Source organism: Pavona decussata, unplaced genomic scaffold (genome assembly GCF_977016875.1).
Source record: "Pavona decussata unplaced genomic scaffold, jaPavDecu1.1 SCAFFOLD_133, whole genome shotgun sequence".
In the NCBI taxonomy this organism is placed as follows: domain Eukaryota; kingdom Metazoa; phylum Cnidaria; class Anthozoa; order Scleractinia; family Agariciidae; genus Pavona; species Pavona decussata.
The window spans coordinates 2,159,287-2,180,277 of record NW_028145546.1 but is presented as its reverse complement, the minus strand read 5'-3'; the positions used below and the strand labels follow the sequence as shown (position 1 = coordinate 2,180,277).

Here is a 20,991-nt window from a genome sequence, read left to right as displayed (position 1 = left end):
GTAATTCTCTGTGAACTCAACCTCACCCTTTTTAAAAATAGGAACGTTAGCTTCCTTCTAGTTCTGCGGGAAAGAACCAGTGCTTAATGACTTGTTAAACAGCTTACAAAGAGATGGTGCAATTACAAAGGCTGTTTCCCGAGGATTTTCAGCTGAAGATCTTAACAGCGTATGATTACCTAGGTCAGCGAATGCACTGGCTGATATTGGCGTCGAGACTCTATCAGGAATTGTATGCGATTTGGAATTAAGCTTCAATATAGACCAAAACCACTTTAGGTTTGTGTTGAGGTCGGATTCGACGGAACCAAGAAACGCCGGCATCACGGCTGTTCCGCAGCATGCGCTTGACTGTTTTGCGCAAGTTTTTTTTTAACTTCTCCCCTAGGTGGCTTGAGGGAGATAATTTCAGCTTTTGTCTTTGTCAAATTAAGTATGGCACCAGACATCTAAAGTATGGGATTCCGTCCCTTTAGCCTCTTGGTCTGTATATAGTCAGAGACCGCTGCAAGAAACGTGTCTTTCCACTGATGCCAGTCAGATTTTATATCGTCCTTGGCTATGATCGAAGAAAGGTTAATTGCTGACAGCAGACCCTCAAAGTCACCTTTTGCATAATCGTACACAAATCTCAGGGCTTTTGGTAGGGCTTTTATAAAAGTGTTAAACTGGAAAATAATGACGCTGTGTATGGTCTGCAAAAAAAAACAACTATCTTTTGGAAGCAATCAGTGTCGGTTACATTGACACGGTTCGGCACGCTCGTGATTACAAGTAAAGGTCAAGTATGTTATTGCCACAAGTGCGTTTTTTATTGAGTTGTGTCAAGAGGAGGTCGTGAGAGGTTTCAATAAAGGCTGGTTCGTTAACATCCGATTCGCTGTCCATGGAGTCCCAGAGGAGGTCTGGCAAATTAAAATTACCCGAAATTACCATATTGTCGAACTGGTCACAAACTTCATGCAGAAAATTATCGAATATACCCATCCAACTTGGGTCTTCATTGGGTGGCCTATAGCAAACTGAAACAGAATAAAATTCTGGTAATAGTGATAGTAATAGTAATAGTAGACAGTGTAACTAAGCCAGCGGATTGGTTCAACATGTAGACACTTTATTTGATTGGTGCTCATCTCTTAAGCGTACAATGCTATTTTCGATTACAAAACGGTTTACAAATACAATACAGTTTACTATCAGCAGTCTGTTTTCTCGGCAGTAGTTGGGCGAGAACAAAAACACAGTTCCCGGCTGCGACAGAAAGTTTCAATTCAGTGTCATAACAATTACTCTGGCCAATTACAACACACGTAAACAACACAACGAACCAATCAGAATTCGTAGCGAATGCATGACACCGGGTAAAGCGCGGGAAAACGAGTGCGAGTGAGTCACGGTTGGTTTTGTTCTCATTGGTTGAGAAAGTGGCGCGAGTTTTGCTAGCCAATCACAGAGCGTGGTAAAGGAAACTAAAACAAACACCAAATTTCTTTCGAAACACGATTGAAAAACCTCTCCTACTGTGCCGGTGCTAGGTCCACTCAATAACATTATTTCTTACTCAATCCAAATCAAAAGGCGACCTTTTAATCACTGTCGTAAAATCAAAAGTACATGATTACGGCCAAAATAATCACGGTAAATACCCTTTTGCACCAGGGTCAAACCTCGGAAGACCTAACTTGAATCTTTGGACGAATAATTGTGATCACAAAAATGGAAGCCAAGCGCGGGAAAACATGCAGTCGGTGCCAAGCGCGGGAAAACATGTAACCGGTGTCAAGCGCGGGAAAACATGTAACCGGTGCCAAGCGCGGGAAAAGGCGCGTAAGCTTAGTGATGATTGGTTTTGATATTAGATGAAAAATAAAACACATTCCCTCAATGCAATTTTTTTTATCCGATCAAAGAGCTCAGCAAATGTTGACAGACATAAGAAACTGGTGAAGTGACTTACTGAAAACGTGAAAAATTGTAAAATTCCCGCTTCAAGACTCCACAAAAGGCGCGTGTAATTTTGTTCCAAAATAGCACACACATATGTACAGAAAATAGAGCGATCAAACTTCAAACTGGGGATAACACGAGGTTAATAAACCCTGTCGTAAAACTTAAAAAACACTGCGACATACGATTAACTGTTTCTGCCAAAGCAGAAAGCTGACGAATGTTTTCAGGCTCGGTATAACGGTGCCAGTTCTTGGCACGGTGATTAAGTAATAATCCTAATACATGTTTTAACACACGATCTTTCTACACTAGACTGAGAGGAAGCCTAACCCCACCCCCCTAAAACCTTCACATCACAGCAACCGAGGGGTGGGGGAATGGGAATTCAAAACTCCCAAGTGTCCTGCAATACAAGCGTGATTGCCATAGTTACATTTAAATTTTCCACTTATTAACCCCTAAAAGTCGGGGCTACTTAACCTTCTCTGGCATAACAAATTACTACCTGGAACATCTGTTGTAGAACAGAAAGTGCAAGCTATCTCAGTAGCCTTTTTCAATGAGACACAAGGGCGCGATCCGTACAGAAAAGGCTCAAAATGCAAGACAAAACAATCGAAGTCGAATTTGCCACAAAACCCGAGAGGCTAAAAACGCTGTTTACCAATTTCATCAAGCTATCTCGCATGCCAAGTCAAGTGGTGTTCCTGTGGTTATGCTTCTATCTAGACTGTACCAGGTCTGGATGGTTCTGCTGGGGTTCACAGCCTCGTTTTCAGGGTACACTACCCTTTATATCTTTAGCACTTCCAGAACATCTGGACTTCTTCCTTATTCCCTCACGTAACTGACTTTGCATGCTGGGAAAATCGCGCGCAAAACACGCGCAGGGACTCCACGTTGACGCCGCAGCTTCGCGCGAGTTCCACTGCCTCTGGAGTGGCCTGTGTTCCACTGGAACCCATGCCCTTTTTCTGGCCTCGTTTTGGAGTCTCGTAGGAGGAACCTCCGGTCAACAAGGTGACAAGACCTTTGCCAGTTTGGTTCACGAAGTAGCGACAACAGTTGATGATCTGATTGAAACGCCTACCAAACAGAACAGTAAAAATAATATAACTATCCAGCATAAACTTCATAATACGATCACTGACTTCTCAACGTAACATCAAGGTCACTCACCACACAGCAACATCCTCGTATCGTCCTCGTCTTTTGCCTCCGTCTAACGTCTCATTTTCCTTCTGCGCCCTGAGCCATCTACAAATCAACAGCAACATTAGTTATGCAATCTTCCCCTGCTTCCTGTCTTGTGCCTAAAATCTTCGTGTTATGTTCTAAGCGTGGCTGTGTTTGTAAACAAAAGTACAACTTTAGCCGGTTTTACCTGTTTCCCTTCTTGAATTCCTGCTCCAAAAACTTAGTGGCTTCTCTTGCTCCACTATCGTGCTTCTTGAGCTCATCGAGCGCTGATATTACTACGGCACAGAAAACAATAACAACAACAAAATGAATTGCTCAATCCGTTTAAATCTTCCCCAGCTTAACCCATCCACCCTATCTATCATTTCCCACAATTCCTCTGGCGTTCCCGGTCAGGCCTCGTAGCTAAGTCGGTAAAGCAACGGTTGATCAAAATCCGGAGGTCGTGGGTTCGATTTCTGCCGAGGTCAGACTTTTTTCTTTGCCTTGTGTGTTCCGCCATTTCCTTACTAGGATTAATGCTCAGTAGGAATTTTGTGGGTACACTTTAGTTCTTCAACATATACTGTAGAGTTAATTCTTTGGCCCATTATCTATTAGTCTGCATGCAGGTCTCTTAATTCTTCCTTCGTCAGACTTTCAAGCGAAATTATGGAAGCCTTACAGTGTAACGGTCAACTCCATGAATCCGAACGTTGTACAAGTCATTAAAAACAGCTTTCTTCTATCCTAGATTTGTGAACCGCTGATATCTCCTTCCCTTTGCAAATATAGACCGGTATAAACGTATCATTTCGTTTTTAAGCTTATCTTTGAGATTGAGTGTGCTGTATGTTTTAGCACATCCAAGGACACACGGACAGGTTTATCAGTCCTTTGATTGTTGTAAACAAAGTTGTTTATTTATTAAAAGAATACCGTACCTTGAATAGGAATTATGACAACCATTTTCTCTGCGGTAACCAATCTTCGCACCAGATGCAGCTGACTACACAGCGCCATGGCATCAGGGACAAGATAAACTGTACTGCCGCGTGGAGCGGATTTAAGGGTGCTCTCCAGCTCAGCTACTTCACTCTGAAACCAATATCAAGGTTAATTTAGTCTGTAAAGTCGAGAAAGCTTAGTGGTGCGCCTGTGGGACATTCAATTTGCCATCAGTTGTCACAGCCCTGGCCTTCACCGTCGTGTTGTTTCATAGAACAATTAACTTTGCTCCTCATCGTCTGCCGTCACCCCTTCCCTCCCCGTGGTATTCCGTGATAAACAAGCATCTCATGCATGAGGAAAAAGTAATGCTCCTAGCCACCTATGATGAACTAGCATTCCATCCAGGGAGGTGTATCAATACCCCTAATCACTTCTTACTGGGAAAATATTGGGTTTCAAAGGAGAGAGGAGAACCGGAGCACATGGGGGTAAACCTTTTGGAGCAGAACGTGTATCAGCCCCAATGACACAGAGTTTGGGAACCAAACACTGGTCATATTGGTTTGGAGGCGGGTGCTCTTCCTACTGCGCCACCCCTTTTTTACCGAACAACAAGGTGGAAGCTATTGTCTTTTTAAGCGTCTTGCACAGGGATTGTAGTATGACGACCTATGCAGCAGCCTCACCGTACCCCACCCACTGACATCATTAACGTTTAGCTGAAGCCTGGTATGCACGTGCGAGGTAAAGGCAAGCGCAAGCAAGTGAAGTACAGTGTGACTTCTACGCCATCAGTGGAATAAACCCCCACCAAATGCGCATGCGTCCATAGTATTCCTTGAGCTTGTGTTTACTAGCCTTTGGATTTGCGTTGCGTGTAATCTTCGCATGCGTTTACATTTGCATCCATGTGCCAGTGAAGCAGGCTTAAGTTTCACTGCAAATTTGAAGAGTGTGATTTATAAAATTACCTGCAACAGCTGTTGGGCCATGACTTTCATTACTCGAGAGCGCCGGTCGTGATTTCCCTGCAAGAGGATCAAAGACAAAGAGCACGTCAGTCATCTGATGAAGACAGTCAAGCCACCCACTGAACTGTTATATGAACTAGATGCCCCTTTGTTAAAAGTGCAGATACAGCTGAACGGGTTCGAAAAAGTATTTTACGTTTATCATGATTGCTCCTCAACAGGGTTCAAAAGGCCATTTCCGAGTTGCTTTGAACCTCATTATGAAAGCGAGGCAAAATGCGAAGCTTTTCACACGAAAATTAGTTTTGTTGGATGAAAACTAATTTTCATAATAAAAACCATGCACTTAGCCTCGCTTTCATATTGAGGTTCAAAGCAACTATTTACGTTGATTTTGAAAGCAAAATTTGCACGTTTTAAATTTCAAGTTCATTCACACACCATTCAGCATCTTAGCATTTCTCAGTGAACTCTACCATGGAAAAATGTAAAAACAAGCTCAAGTGCCATTTTGCAAAATTTCTGACGAAAAATTACAATTGTCAAACACAAAAATTAGGTATATCATACCGCGGGGGATGGCGTTTGTCGCTTGTCAGAAGCCATAAGTTTTTCTCTTTCTGTCATTTGTTGAGGTCCTAAAAACTGCTGAGTATTCTGATCCCACACAAACGAACTCAGCTCCTGTCAACAAAACCAGGTGATAAGTACAGTTGATAAACATAAGGACAGCACGAAGTCTCTTCAGAAAATTGAGAAAAAACTTTAATTTACCTTTACACTGCTAGTGTCCTTACCTCGAAAGATGCAAGCTTCATTCCAAAACTTTTCAAGCACTGAACTCGAACAGCGGCCTATGAGGGACAACAAAAAGCTACATTCACAACTCCGACAAAAATACGAGGATGAACACAAGGTTTTTTAAAACTGTTTTTTGTTTTGAGGAACGAGATGAAACCTTGGAGATTTGTGTTAATCGCCTTTCGAACAACCAGGCCCTGGTCTTCGGAAAGTTAAAACCTAGGAAATTGTTGCGGAGGGTCGTGATTAAAAAAAAAATCTCACACATCTATAGTCATAGTCGGTACAGCTTCAATATAACGAAATTAAAGCTCTATTTGGGATCATGCAGCCTGCGAACAGCAGACGTGTCGCTTCTCTCCCGCCGTTATTTTTTGGCGGGAGAGAAGCGACGACCGGAAATACGTCTGCTGTTCGCAGGCTAGGGATCATGGGGATGTCTGAACCATGTACAGGTGAATTGAGTGATATTCTGAAGTCCTGTGTTCTTATGACAAGGAAACGCGAAAAGCAAAAACTTATAAAAGTAATTACCGGTACCTCAAGGTAGTGACAATCCCTTGTAAGTCTGCTCCACTTCCTGTCGAGCCTGCCATGTATTGCGGTCAGTGGTGTGAATCCTAGCAGCGACATGTCTTCTGGTAGCCCACGTGTTTGGACCCAGTTCTCATCAAGTGTCTCATCAAGGATGCTTCGCCATGTCGGCCATCTTGGCAAGGGAACTAAGACAAAAACCCATTGATTAACAAAACCGGTAACAAATAAACGCGTTTCTGAACTTAGTTACCAGTAAGACGTCCTGTTCTCAATCACAAAGTAGTAAAGTGATCACGAGTATTGCTGCCTTCACCCCCTGGATTGAATACCAGGTAAGTTAGAAGGTACGGACCGTAGGTTAGATGGCCAGTTTCAACATCTATGTCGGGTTTTACGGTAAGAATTCGCGGTACCATTTTATAAAACTTTATAAGAACAAAGCAGGGAGGTCTTGACCAATGCCAACGCGCACTCGACCTGGATTAGAACGCGGCACCTCCTCAATTAGTACACTGCAGTAAACAGGAGACGAACAATACCATTGTAGAGCGGATTTAATAGAGTGTCGAAAGTAATTGCGCGTTTGCTTTGGTTTTGCTTTCCTACGCTCTCTCATTGGTTGGCAAAATTCGCGCCATTCCCTCAACAAATAAGAAGCAAAACCAAAACCAACCGTGACTCGCTCGCAAAAGTTTTCCTGCGCTCGGCGCCGGTTACATGTATTTGCTTCGAATTCGGATTGGTTCATTCCGCTGTTTGCATCTGCTTTGACAGACCAGACTAACTACTTTGGTTTTCGTTTGACGACGCTCAATTGTAAACCGCCCTCAAGTCTGGCTGGAGGTTCATCGAAGTTCGTCTGAGGGCCTCTGAACAATACTTGAGATAACGAAACATTACTCGTCGACCTCTGAACAAACGTAAGAATTCCACTCTAGCTGAGATGAGAAGCTATTAATACAAACCTGCTGACATCATCTGATCTGCAGACGGAAACATGTTCAGAAGTGAGGCCAGTCTAGACCACAGGGCACTCAGACTCTGAAAGGTACAAATCATGCAATATTGTTACACAACATACGTGAAGAAAAAAAAAACACTATACCACTGGCGGAACTACGAAAGCCACACAGCATTCCGCGACCAGTGTATTTTATAACGTTGAATGTGAAAGTTGATTGTGAAACAACCAATGGGATATGAGCCAGCAAAAAAATCCGCTTTTCAGTTTGTCAGTCGTTCTGGGTACGAACACAGCCTAGTCCACAGAGAAGCACATCTTTCCAGTCCTGATAAGTTTTTGACCACTGACAAGCCTAAAGTGTGTGCACGCTTGGATTCACAAGATTGGCCCATTGAATCGCAACGAATCTTGCGTATTCAAAGTTTGCGCGAAGTTTAAAACTGGAACAAATCGTGCATCTTTATTTGACAAAATTGAGACATACCTCAACACAAGTCAAGAGTAGTTCTCCGTTCAATCGCAGCCAGTCGGTCATCACTTTGATCGCTGGCAACAGTTTCTGACCTGCTACAGCCTTCAGTATGTTGGACTCCACACAGTCACGCAATATCTCCGTCCTGGACGCCACAGACGACTCTACATATAAAGCAAAGCAGTGAACGTACGTCACTGAGAACGCCATGCAGTGGCAGGTTTAGCCTACGTCGCGGGCGAAGAAAACCAGTTCACTCCCTACGACAGGCCTTGGATCACTTTTTCCGGTTCTAAGTTTTGAGTCTATGGATAAAATCCTACAGTGTGACTATTCAAATGAAAGCTAACGAAAAATACTTTCCTCTTGTACAGTTCGTTTTACGACATTTGTAAACTGATATTTCAGATTTGTTCTGTTTTGAGTTGACCGTTCGCGGGAGTGAATGGGTGACCGCTCCCTCTAGACTGCTTGCAGCCATTCCTCTCGTCTCGGGACAGCTCGCAGTCTACGCTCCCTCTTGCATCTGGCATTACTGGTTACTGACGAACATCTAGTTATTAAGGCGAAGTCTGGGCACAATACCCAGACATTTTTGTACAACGATTAAATCATTATGTTACTGGAGTTTTCCGTATTTTGATTTTTTCTTTTTTGTCAAAGTGTGCTAAAATTATGACTAATTAACCTCATTCATACAAGAGAGAACCAAGAGAAAACATCATGTGAAACGCCGGGCCAAAGCAAATCAGTATTTGACGGTTTCTCCGCGAAGGAACGGCAATAAAACAGGAACAAAAAGGTTGCCGCATCTTTGTCAAATTACAGTCAATATCCATCCCACCCATCCACGGCTAGATAAACAAAACAGGTCCAGCAACTGTCAACAAAACCGGAGCGCTGTGTTTAGGTTTCTATCAATGCAACTGAAATGATCGTTAACAACCTCGATAATATTGACACTGATCAGCGCAATAACTATCTGGTGGCAACGGATAACAAAGTATGAGTACACTGCGTTGTTACGACTGATTTAGAATGTTGCTTCTGTTTTGTAAAGTAGAACTAGTGATTAGTGCAAAGCTACTCAAAGATAAACGCCTTCCAAACACCAAAACTCAAGAAGGTTGCTCTTACCAGTCTCAGCATCGCTCACATCACTAAACAGATCTGGTCTGAAGATCTTTCCTACTGAAATTCCATTTTGACCAAAGAAGCCAGTTGCCTTTAATCCTTGCTTGCCGTGGACAGCATGAGGACTAGGAAGCTTCTCCGTTGATTTAGGCAAGCTGTTGTTCTCCGCACGCTTTCCATTTGTAGCAGAAAACACAGAGCTGGGAAGAGATCCTGCATTGACGTTCTCATCTTCAGAATCGCTTTCAATGTAGACATCATCACTGTTGTCACTCAGCAATTCCTCCATTGCTCCATCTATTTCTCCTCCCCCTTCACTCAAATCACTGTCTTCATCATCCTCTTCTCCCGATTCCTCGAAATCGCTCCCGCTTCCACTGTAACTCTCAAAGCTGTAATCGATATTTCTTCGCCTCCGTCTTCGTCTCCGATGCTTCAAAACCTTTTTGAGTTTCTTTGCTTCGTTGAAATCGCTTCTTGCTTTGGATCCCGAGATGGAATTCTCATGTTTTGACAACTTTACTGCGCTCAAACCGTTGTGTGTTTGAGCGTTGTTTTGTGGTCCATTTGTCACGGCCTGCTCGGGGTTTGAATGTTCCTTCGTTAAGGAGTTTTCAAATGATGAGATGCAGTTTTGGAGAAGAAGAGAAAGAAAGGCTAAAGCGAAGGCAGTTGCCACTGACGACTCTTGGGGACCTGGAAAAAGCAAGAATTTAAAAGTAAAGGCTCCAGTAAAAGCTGTGAGAATTTAAGTTCTTCTAAGATTTATCAGTGAAAAATGTAATTGTTTTACTCTGTTTATTTCTCAACTCGGACTCAAAACAAGAATGCAAGTTAAAACTTGCCTACGCAGTCGGCGATGGCCAAGTCCGTTGATTTAGTTCACAAGCAAACATTTTGGGAACAGTTATTGTTTACTTTCAAGGGTATGATGGCTGCGTTTACTTTCTTGTGACGTGCTTGTTTGATCCACCCTTTACAAAATTTTAGGAACGTTTACATTTTCAAACTCGAATATGCCCAGGTTTTGACCGAGAAGAGAGCAGAGCTCCTCGTAGCTCATTTGGTAGAGCAACAAATGATCAAATCCGCCGAGAGGTCGTGAGTTCGGTTCCTGCCCAGGTGGGAGATTTTTTCTTTGCCTCGTGCAATCTCCCATTTCCTTACTAGGGCTAATGCTCAGTAGGAAATCCATGGGTTTACTTTAGCACTTTAACATACACTGCAGAGTAAACTCTCTGATCCATCATTGGAACTCCCCCAAACCTACTTGCAGACGTCTACTGTTTCCTTTGCTTCATACAGAAATAGGAGACGTCTGGAGGCGGCCTAAGCTCCCCTCGACACAAATGTACCTTTTGACTGCAATCTTGTTATGGTAGCAATTGACATGACAACCAGTTTAACCATCAGCGAGCTGCTAATGACGTCATCACTATCATCTGTGACGTCATCATCCTGGTGCCCATTCTCCTGTAGGCCATTCTGCAGTGCTGACATGTGAGTGGTACCAGAGGATGAGGGGTCAACAGACAGCACATTGGTGAAGTCTTGTAACACAGACTGGCACAGATGGCCGATATCCTCACTATTGATATCAGGGGAGCTGAAAAAAAATTGTAACATTAAAACCATTAGTGGCAACCTTAAATGTCAACTCAGAGTCTTGGATATGGGAAATTTGGGGAAAGTATGGGAGAGGTTCTGAAAATTGTCATTACAAGAACTCTTTTGGGGGATTCAGTTCTCTCTCTCCCAATCCGAGACCTGTGGCCAGAATAATGAAGTTCTTCTCGAGTTTTGTTTCTAAACACATTAGGCCTTTGTAACCCAGGTATATTTAGAACACAAGATGGCTTCATATAACCGAGCAATAGATACTAAGTTTCTTATGGATGTGAAACCAAGACATATTTTAAAAAACTAAACTTCCAAGCTAACAGACCGTGACAATCAGACTATATTCTTAAAGCTTAAAACTTACAAAGGCCTTTCACATAAGAGTACAGACTTCTACATGTTTTCTCCAGTTTGAACAAGTTTGAACTCAGTGTTAAGCAAAGGGGGCAATTAACCTTGTTTATTTTTATTTTGATCTTGTTTGTTTATTTACAGTATTTTACTCAACCTCTAAATTTTCTTTTTAGCTTTGAGCTTCTACGTTCAGGGTGCTGCTTATCTGCCAGTGTTTAGACCATTTAAATAAGAATTCTACCGCTAAATGGGATATAATCAAAAACACACTGTAACATTAAGGTATTGCTGACATCACTTACTTCTCATGTTTGTACAAAACGTCTTGGAGGTACAGAAAATAAACAAGAAAGCGCTTCAGTCTGGGAAAATGAAACATAAAAAGAGTCTTAAAATGAAATATATCTCACAAAAGAAACCACTGACATTTCAATAAAGTCAACTATGCTTTGTTTTTCTGATGGAACATGAGGCAGGAAATCCAAAAAAGTGGAACAAGCAAAGGATCAACTTCTCAACGCACCTTTCTTTTGGTCTCGGCTCGTCCAGTGGTAACTCCTTGATCCTGTGCAAAATGGATCTGTTCTTTTCAAAGATTCTCAGCAGGTTTCCTTCAGCCCCTTCAAATACTTCTTTGGACAACAGACTGTAATAAACAACAACAACCACAATCAGAAAAACCCAGTCAGCAGAAAAACTATTTCTGGCAACTGTGACCACTGGAAATGCATTGTCAGAGAGGGTTTTATGGAGAGTTAGAGAGTTAGAATCAAACTATAAGGCCAATAGAGAGATAGCAAAGTTGAAGACAAAAAAATTAATGTTATTTGCCATGGCTTTACATCAGGGCCTGGTTGTAAGTTAACTGAGGTTTTCATCTCGTTGGCTGAAAAAAATAATGTTTTTGAAGGCTAATTTTAAGTTAATGGCAGAGCAAAATCTAAGTGAAGGACAAAAATCTTTTGGAAGAATTTTACTGATCAGTAATAATTACTAATAATTAATCAATGTGAACTTTGATTCATGTTTAATTATTAAACATGAACAAAAGTTCACATTAACCCAGGATTAGCTCAATCTGGCTTTGAACAATTGGGCCCAGGTGTATTGTTCCACATTTAAAATTTACAAAACTCACCATCTCAAGTAAAAATAAGCTCCTTCACAGCCATAAGCTCTTGTTCCAGCCAATGTTCCTAGCTGGTTTTGAGGCATACCTGGACAAAACAAATTCGGATTAAACAATCACTTACTGCCACTGGATTGCATATTAATTTTATCAGTTATAATATTATTGGAGGGTACTATTGCTGAACACTGGTGTACGTCAAAATGCTGGGGGACGGGTATCCCGCAAGGGAACAGCATCTCATCCAGTGAAGTAAGGAGGGTGTTCATGTAATAGATCAAACACGAGGAAGAGTGTTTCCTCCAATTTCCAAACACCGAGAAGTAGGTTGGAAAAACGAGGCGCAGCCGAGTTTTTTTAACCAACTTCGAGGTGTTTGGAAATAGGAGGAAACACTCTTTCGAGTGTTTGATATAGCTTTTTAAACTATTGATAATTCTTGGAGAAATTCAAAGCAAAAGTTCACAAAATTTTATGATAATGAAGATCACATTTCCAAACCTCCTTCACGGTAGTGATTTCCTTTGTTTTCTCTTCATGAATTATTAATGAGTTTGAGAAATACATTTCTAGGCATTCAATGTCACAGACACAAGAGCTTAAGATGCATTGGCACCAATGAACCTCTGGGTGTGTTTAATACACAGGTTTTCCCATGAACTAAAGTATTATTTTATTACCTATATCTGGGTTAATCTGAGCAGCTTCAAAGTAGAATCTTTCGGCCATTTTTATAGCTTCTTTACCCTCAAGGTCAGACTGATAACGGGCTGTAAGATATAAAATACATTGCAAGACTGAGCAAGAAAAAAGTAATCTGTATAATAAATTTATAGAAAGAAACAAGATTCCTTGATACCTTTCTTCTCTGTAAGTTACTCCTTGAATCATGTAATGCGTTTCTTAGTCTGTGGATGAGATCCTAAATGTGATGGTTCAAATGAAAGCCCTGGGCAGAGAAGAATTTTGCTGTGGTGCTCTTTATTGTGAGGTTCAAGTTGGTTCTAATTCATCTGTATTATGTAGACAAAATTCTTCATTGGCCACTCAAGTGAAAACTTCTGATCAATACTTTCTCAGTGCTATTCAGTATAAGCTCTACATGGTCCTAATTTGCAAATTGTTCAGGGCTGTCATTTAGCACAGAAAAAGCTTGCTATGCAAGCAGAAAATGGGGAGGGAGGGGGAGGGTGTCATAACACTTACCTACTATTTTTATGTTGGTCATTTTAATCTCAGTTCACGGTCATAATTACCCTGCCAGCAGAGGTTTGTTGGTAACCCTGTGCAGGGTTTCTTATTCGTCCTCCAATACACAGAGTAACCAAGGAACCTCTGTTTACAGGGTAGGTAATAATAGCCAGCTGTTGGCTACTAAAGACAGCCCTGTCTGTTACCAGTTCTGATCAATAACAGCTGATGGACACTGTATATACTGTATGTACCGTTGTCTTTGAAAATTGACACACATTAGTTTTGTCAAGTGGAAATTTTAGAATCAATTAAGTGTGTACTACACATTCTTACCGATATCTCCTAGGTAAATAAGACAGCGCTGACATGCTTTAATTGCCCAAGATACAGTCTCAAGATCTCGCTCTCCAGCTATCAAAAATACAAAGAAGATTTGTTGTCAGTACACTTTAAATACAAATCTTACTTATTACAATATAACGATTGCTCTTTTTGATGCAAATTGGGCATATTAATCTGACCATTACCCACAACTTTGCTTTAACACTCCATAAACTATGTACACAACAAACCATAAAACAGCATATAATTATGTCCTTCAAAAAGTCCATATTGTATTATAGCTGGTAAATGTGGTAAATGGCTAATTTTGACTGCTTGTAAAGCAGTCTTGAATTCTTTTTTGTTTATTGATGGTGTTCACTTGAAAGGAAATTTGTTCTCAGTAAAAGCATGTATAATCATTAAAGTTTTAAGATTGACACCATTCTAAGATGGTGAGAAACCTCAGACTCTAATTTATAAGCTAGCCACCTATCTTTTTGTGTCTACGGCTTCTAGAGAAGCGTAGACACTATGTCATCGGGTTGAGTGAAAGAGTGAAAGAGTGTAAGAACGTAAATGCCACAGGAATCCCAAATGGAATCCTATCGAAAGCCGACGCTAATCCTCGACTGACCGAGATCTAAGCGATTGTATTTCCAGATCAGGACAATGGCGACAATACGGTAAATGATGTTTTCCGATGTTGATTGGCTTTTTACAAAAAGTTTAAGTGATGATTTGAACCAGAATTCTGTAACTTCTGTAATTTTCATCGCAAACGTGCCCGAATTTACTGCGAGTGATCGCTTTGAACAAACACGGAGTGTCTTCAAATTTTACATGCGTGTTTGCACGCACGCAAAAAAACCCTGAAAGTTTTGGCCTCTAATAGCAAATGCATCGTTTATTTCAATAAAATGTCTTGTTGGAAAAGCTTTTTGTTGATTTTTGTGTCTTTGTCAATTCATATATGCGTTTGAGAAGCGACAAATGCGTAATCAAGGACAATTTGCATAAGCGGGTTGAAATTTGATATGCCAAAGGTCTTCATCAACATGCCGTGAATTTTAGATATTTTTGCGTTCAAGTGTGTTTTTCGGCAAATGATTAATAGTAACGATATTATTTTACGTCAGAAAACATTTTTTAATCATTCCAGTTTAATATGCAGTTAATTTTGGAAGCCAACGATAGTTATTTATCTACTGCACATTTTAAACCGCTCTAGGAAAAAGTTAATTTATTCGAAAACTATGGAAACATGACTGGAGTCAAAGGGTTAAAGAATGTTACCTGCCATTCATAAGTTCAGTATAGATTAATTAATAGTTTCTGTTGCATTTTATGCCTATGTTTCAGGTTAGAACTTTGCTTTCAGTACTTTATGTTTAGAACTTTGCTGCATTGCTTTCAGTACAAAGTTGTGGTTCACGTTGTAAGATTATATAATATATTGTTTATGTTAGAATAAAGTTACAGTTCTCTTCTTATAAAATGTTTGTGGTAAACGATACCAGCTTAATCTCAATCTCACCAGTATTCTGTGCAACATTTTTACAACCATTTTTTTATCTCTAATCTATTTCCACTCCTCCCTCTTCGTTTTCATTTCAGTCTTATTTCCCTTTTCTTCAATTCTTTTATATCACATTTCTATACCATAACTGCAGTAGACACATGCAGTCTGAGACTGCCTATTTTTTAGCTTGTTATGACTGAAACCAATCTTATGTCTCTAAGGCAGCCAAACACCATTATGAGACCAAATGCCTCTGAAAGGTGGGCGAAAACTTCTCTAAGGTGAAAAAACACCCCTCGCAAGTGCACAGACACCTCTTAAATTTGGACAGCTTTGTATAATTATGGGAAAGATGCCAAGCCAATGTAAACAGACCACTATCTAAGGTGAACACTCAGGCATTTCATTAAGGTGGATGACCTCATGGCAATAACTTTTTAATTGTATTTTGATTCTGGGGTCATCCACTAGATAAGCCCTGCTATTTAGATGATCCCACCTCGCTCTCTATTTTGTTATAATTTTACTTTCCTTAGTTGAACTCTGTTTTAGTTGCGTAGGGTAAATTCAACCTATGTCATGTAAAACTGATCTTAGTTAAATAAATCATCTTGTCTTGTCATCTTGTCTTTTTGGGACCAAAGCAACTCAAACCTTACCCTGTTGAGAGGGTAATCCCCATGACAACACACTATCCAGTGTAAGTTGGTAACAGAGCTGAAGGTGTGTCAAAAGGTGGTAATAATATCCCGCGGCAGATGATAAATGAGTACGAAGGACACCATCAAGGGAATCACAACCATCCTCCATTATCTAGGAATAAATAAGAATAATGTATTTGAATCAAATATGAAGCTATGTTTTAAGCTTGGTGAATAAAATTTAATGATAGAGGCATTTTTTTCAGTCAGTGACAGGCATAGTCGGAAAAAGAAAATCTGAGTTCTCCAAGCAGGAGTGGAACCTATGACCTTCCAATACTAGTTCGGATGCTCCACCACTGCGGTATCAAATGTCCCATTGACTGCAGTAAAATAACATAAACTGGTACAGCATAGCCTTAACGTTACTCCCTGCAGAAGTATTTTGTGTACCTTTCTGTGATTACGTAGCTTCTGGATGACATCATAAAAGACTTTTTTCCAAAGCCGTTCTTCAGCCCTTCGACCATATTCCTTTGGGTGTTTCAGAATCAAGGTCTCACACTGGGTTCTTAACCTGAAAAATTCATTTGAAACAAACTCTTACATGTAACTATTTTTCAAGGTTGCAGACTAGAAAATGAATTACATACAACTTTCTTGCATTCAAAGTACTTACACCGGGTTCTTAACCTGAAAAATTCATTTGAAACGAAATCTTACATGTAACTATTTTTCAAGGTTGCAGACTAGAAAGTGAATTACATACATTGTACAACTTTCTGGCATTCAAGTACTTGCCAAGTTCCAGTTGTATAACAGTAATAATAATAATAATAATAACAACAACAACAACAACAACAACAACAACAACAACAACAATAATAATAATAATAATAATAATAATAATAATAATAATAATAAATTGTAACACGTTTATTCAAGTGTCAAACTATTTAGTGCTGCAGTGTTAATTGGCAACACAAAAAAAATCACTGAACAAACTATATAAACTTAACACAATGTTATTAATTTTGTTAAAAATCCCAACTGGCAAGGCAGACCAGTGCTGTTCGCTTTTTATGCAGCATGACCTTGGACTTGAAAATCGGGATTATTGTGAAACAAATCCAAGTGATCAGAGCGTATGTATTGAACTTGGGGCCTCCAGAATGCAAGTCCTTTACCCTTACCACTAGACAATGCCATCTCCCATAAACTGAGTTAGAAACCGTGTTTCATTGTAAAACATACAGAAGTCCTATTCTTTTTTTTGTTGGCATATCACATGCCTGGAACTGTGTGTAAACAGAAACCACACTACAAAAAACCTGTTACCTCTGTCTGAGTGCAACAGCATCTGGGTGGAAAAGTTCTTGCCATTCAACAACAGACCTCAACTGTATATCAAGTCTGTTAGCAAGCTGCGTAGAAGACCTACAACAACAAAAATATTTATTGATATTTTGAAACTTAAATGCATGATGACACCAAGGTAACCGACAACAAAAACAACAACATTCTACTACTTTTAATAATTATTATAATGATTGCTAATATAAATTTGTAATAAAATGACATAAGAAAAGTACAGCAAAGACCCCAAATTGAATAACATGGATAGGGTAGAAGTAGCAAATAAAAGAAAAAGGCAAACATTTCAAGTTAATTATCACAAGAATAAGCATAGTTTAATTTTTGCCTTTCATGTGTATTATTTGCAGATCACCACCCCTGCAATATTTAAATTTGTTTGCTTTGTCAGGGCTCAAAGTTTACTTTTGGCTTTGGGAGCACCTGTGCTACCAGGTGTAAATTTCTAGGCGCATTGCCGAAATTTTAGGCGCACAGCTAAAAATTTTAGGAGCACAACTTAAAATACTGGTAGCACCAAAAAGAAAAATCAGAAGCTTCAGACATTTTATTAGTGATCGTTGATAATGGTGTCATGACGACACCAACACGTTAATTTCTTTTTCTTATTTTCGCTTGCCAATCGTTAATCAGCACGGTAATCTTTTATTTCAATCATGTGTTTGTTTCTTTCAGTCTCTTACTGTACGTTTGAGATAGCAATAATACTGTTACATTTTTTTGAATATTACACGTTATGGTACGTTCAACAAGATAATAAGACAAAACGAAAGTAAGGAATAACGTCATTTAATCCTCTCGATCAGACGAAATCCTTCAAGTCCCACGGATCACCCGACTGAAATTGACTCATTTGGCTACTTTCTGTAGGCAAGGCTAGGTCGCCTTGATCTCTGTCCACTGTTTAACCACTTCACAACTGCTGCAGGTGGGTCAAATGTGTTGGAAGGCAGCAGCTGACATGTAGAGTAAATTTTCTTTTTGTAAACGAGTGTTTCAAAAAAGAGAATAAATTACATTGTTGACAGTGCATTGACTTAACTGTAACACTTGTTCTTACCTTGAAGAAAAAAAAAGTCTCTTAACCCAGATTATTTAATATCGGCACAAAAAAAGCGAACTAAATTGCGCAAGAAGCACGTGTATCAGAAGGTTGCCTTCACTCGTACGTACATGTCAGCGGTGCGGTTACATAACCGAGAAGAGTTTGGGGTAAAGTCTGGGGTGGGATTAAACACGGACAAGAAATGGACTTGGGGAAACAACAAATAAAACACACACTGATGTAAGAAAAATGGTGCAACTTTCTTAAGTGGAACCTAATTGTGTCACATCCACATTTGAATTTATTATTTCAAGCTTCTGTTTCATGTTAATCAGGCAGAGTACACAAGAATTGTCAGGTGAGGAAACAAATTGGCCCCGATTCAGGGGCACTGAGCTTGGGCGTTTTTAGGCGCGTGAGTGCGATCACATAAAATTTCTTAGGCGCAAAATAAAAAATCTAGTCGCATATGCGACCAGCTGGTCGCTAACTTTGAGCCCTGTTTGTATTTAAACTTAGTCTGATGATGGCACAGATTTTGCCAAATATTTCTTATTTCTTTTTTGCGGTTTTTTGTATTTTGCCTATGTTGGAGACAATGCAAATACTTGGTATCACCATTATCCTTTACACACTGAAATTATCAGCAAGAAATGGGTTTTGCCAAAACTTTTTTCAGCAAAATTCTAAATTACCAAGGGTAAATCAAATTTACACCTAGGGAATATAATTCTGAATAAGGAAAGCAGGGTTCCTTGGGGATTAGAGGCTGAAAGACAATAATCACAAAGATCAAGCAGTGGCCCTTATTGACATTTTTGTGTGGTTAGAATTTCATGCATAACATTAAACATTAACCTAAGTATCGGGCCTTCCTACGGAGAGTGGAGGAGAGGGCAGAAAGTTCTGTTTTCCTCCCCTCCCTACCCCCCATCCGCTCCAAAAATAAAGCCTGATAGTGGGGTTTAGTATTGTGGTACCATGGTTGTGGTCATATCTATGTCGTAACTATAGTTAGTCTGGTAAATGATAGTTACCATTATCTTAACTGAAGGCTAACTATAGTTTAGGCAAAGGTAGATGTGACCACAGCCAATAAGGCTTTTCAAAAACAATCGCAATACTGTAAAATAATAAGTAATTAAAATGGCTTCATCTAAATTCTTTAATTTTCCGACAAAATTAAATAATTTTCCTTTGTCATGGATTCATTTCCACTGTCTGGAACAAAGGAAAATAGAATCAAACTTGTTTTGTAAAATTTCCAACCAAACATACACGTTTAAACCACAACCTATGCAATCAGTTTACCACCAGAGAAAAGTGGCACGTGAATCAGCTGCTGCTCAACTGCTGCATGATATGGCAAACCCTATATGAACTTAACAAAGTTTGCCACACCAAAACAAACTGATTCAGGCCCACTTTTTTGCTGGACTTTATTCACTAAATGATTGGAGTGGTATCAGTTTTATATCAGTTTTGAATAAAAAAAATTGATACTTAGGCAACTACTTTTTACAATGATTAGTGTTCGGATGAACATTTACGTCGTAAACTTTTGTATATCCGCGCGCTGTGTTGCGAGTACTATATTTAAATTCGCGTAAAGATGCGTAATGATCGCGCGAGTTGAATCAGTTAAAATATAAAACAAGCTAACCTGTTGAGAAAGTAATGTTCATATTGAGCTAACCTGTGACGAAGCAATGTTAAACCTTTGAAGTATTGAGCTAACGTGGATGAATTAACGTTGGACTGACAATTTACATGTATGCGTTAAATGTGGAGTTACAGAGGTAAGTTTTCTTTATTTGTTTAATTTCTTTTATCCTGTTGTTACATTTGAGCGTTGTAAGGCCGAGCGCCAACGATAATTTTCTTTTTACTTAGATCGAATTATAATCCCAATAAATACGATATCTCCACATTGGGGTGAGTTCTTGTCTTCACGGAACAGTTAGTTTGTTATGTCTTATTTATTATTAAAACTAATTAAAATAAATGTTCTAAATTCATTTTGAGGAACTCTGAAAAAATTGTACCGGCTGGCTTCAAAAAAGATCCAGAAACCTCTGCTTGCTTGGGCAGCAGAAAATTATAATGTTGTACCTTGATCTCTGGTACTAATAATTACCTCTTTTTATGTGTAAGCGAGTTTTAAACGTGGTAATTTAGCTCTTCATAGTAAGCTTATAACTTAAATAACCGTTGTTGGCGGGCTTGGACGTGCTACTAACCTTTCAGTTTTCTAATATTTTTAATATAAATTAAAACAAAACTGCATATATATACTAACACAGCGTTGAAAAGAAATTTTGCTAAAAATCCGTTAACTCTAAATTAAAAATGTCGCTACATGATCACGTAAGACGAATCGAGGTTTTTTAAAGCGTGAGCAAGGACAGTAGTAACGATCGATCGATTGAATCCCAATATTAGTTTGTTTGAGGCTCAATCACGCTCTTACAGAACGACTTCGGTTTACAACTCGCTGTTTGCTTAAAACTTCTAGTAAATCTAATGCTGTTGATAGAGGTTAATAAAAAAGAAAATGAAAATCTTACAGTCACAAAACAGCGCTTCGTAAACATTTTATTGAGCAGAAAAATCGCTACAACGAAATGCAAATATGCAAACTGAATATCCATCTCACCTGTTAAGCCTGCTTCCTTCTTTCCCTTGGGTATTTGCATTGTTATCCTCTGCCACCGAAGCTTTCTTCATCCTCGTTCAAGACATTCATTGGTACTACTCCTTCGTTGGAGCAACCATAGCCACTTCATTGTCAAGTTTTTCACTAAAATACAGAACTATCGACTTTACTACCGA

General features: G+C 39.6%; 1 protein-coding gene across 1 annotated transcript; it reads right to left on the bottom strand.

Moving 5' to 3' along the window:
* Positions 1-1,093: 1,093 nt before the first annotated feature.
* LOC146468176 (nonsense-mediated mRNA decay factor SMG5-like) lies at positions 1,094-20,901 on the bottom strand. Its single transcript, XM_085124699.1, has 21 exons — positions 20,816-20,901; positions 17,079-17,177; positions 16,194-16,317; positions 15,759-15,912; positions 13,590-13,667; positions 12,743-12,832; positions 12,072-12,150; positions 11,457-11,579; positions 11,236-11,295; positions 10,315-10,565; positions 8,963-9,655; positions 7,838-7,989; positions 7,355-7,430; positions 6,393-6,574; positions 5,849-5,905; positions 5,622-5,735; positions 5,052-5,108; positions 4,074-4,227; positions 3,335-3,425; positions 3,130-3,207; positions 1,094-3,036 (listed from the first exon to the last, which is right to left on the bottom strand). Exons 1-21 carry the CDS (start codon positions 20,884-20,886, stop codon positions 2,790-2,792), a joined length of 3,030 nt encoding a protein of 1,009 aa, XP_084980825.1. The 5' UTR covers positions 20,887-20,901; the 3' UTR covers positions 1,094-2,789.
* Between the last annotated feature and the right edge of the window lie 90 nt (positions 20,902-20,991).

Bases quoted from the DNA above. Each gene is read 5' to 3' on its own strand.
- LOC146468176 (XM_085124699.1), bottom strand. From the start codon at position 20,886: ATGAAGAAAGCTTCGGTGGCAGAGGATAACAATGCAAATACCCAAGGG. The intron at 12,151-12,742 runs GTAATAAAATAA...TGTTTTGTCCAG, and splicing joins TCAGATTAACCCAGATATAG to GTATGCCTCAAAACCAGCTA. The intron at 5,906-6,392 runs GTACCGGTAATT...TGTCCCTCATAG, and splicing joins GGGATTGTCACTACCTTGAG to GCCGCTGTTCGAGTTCAGTG.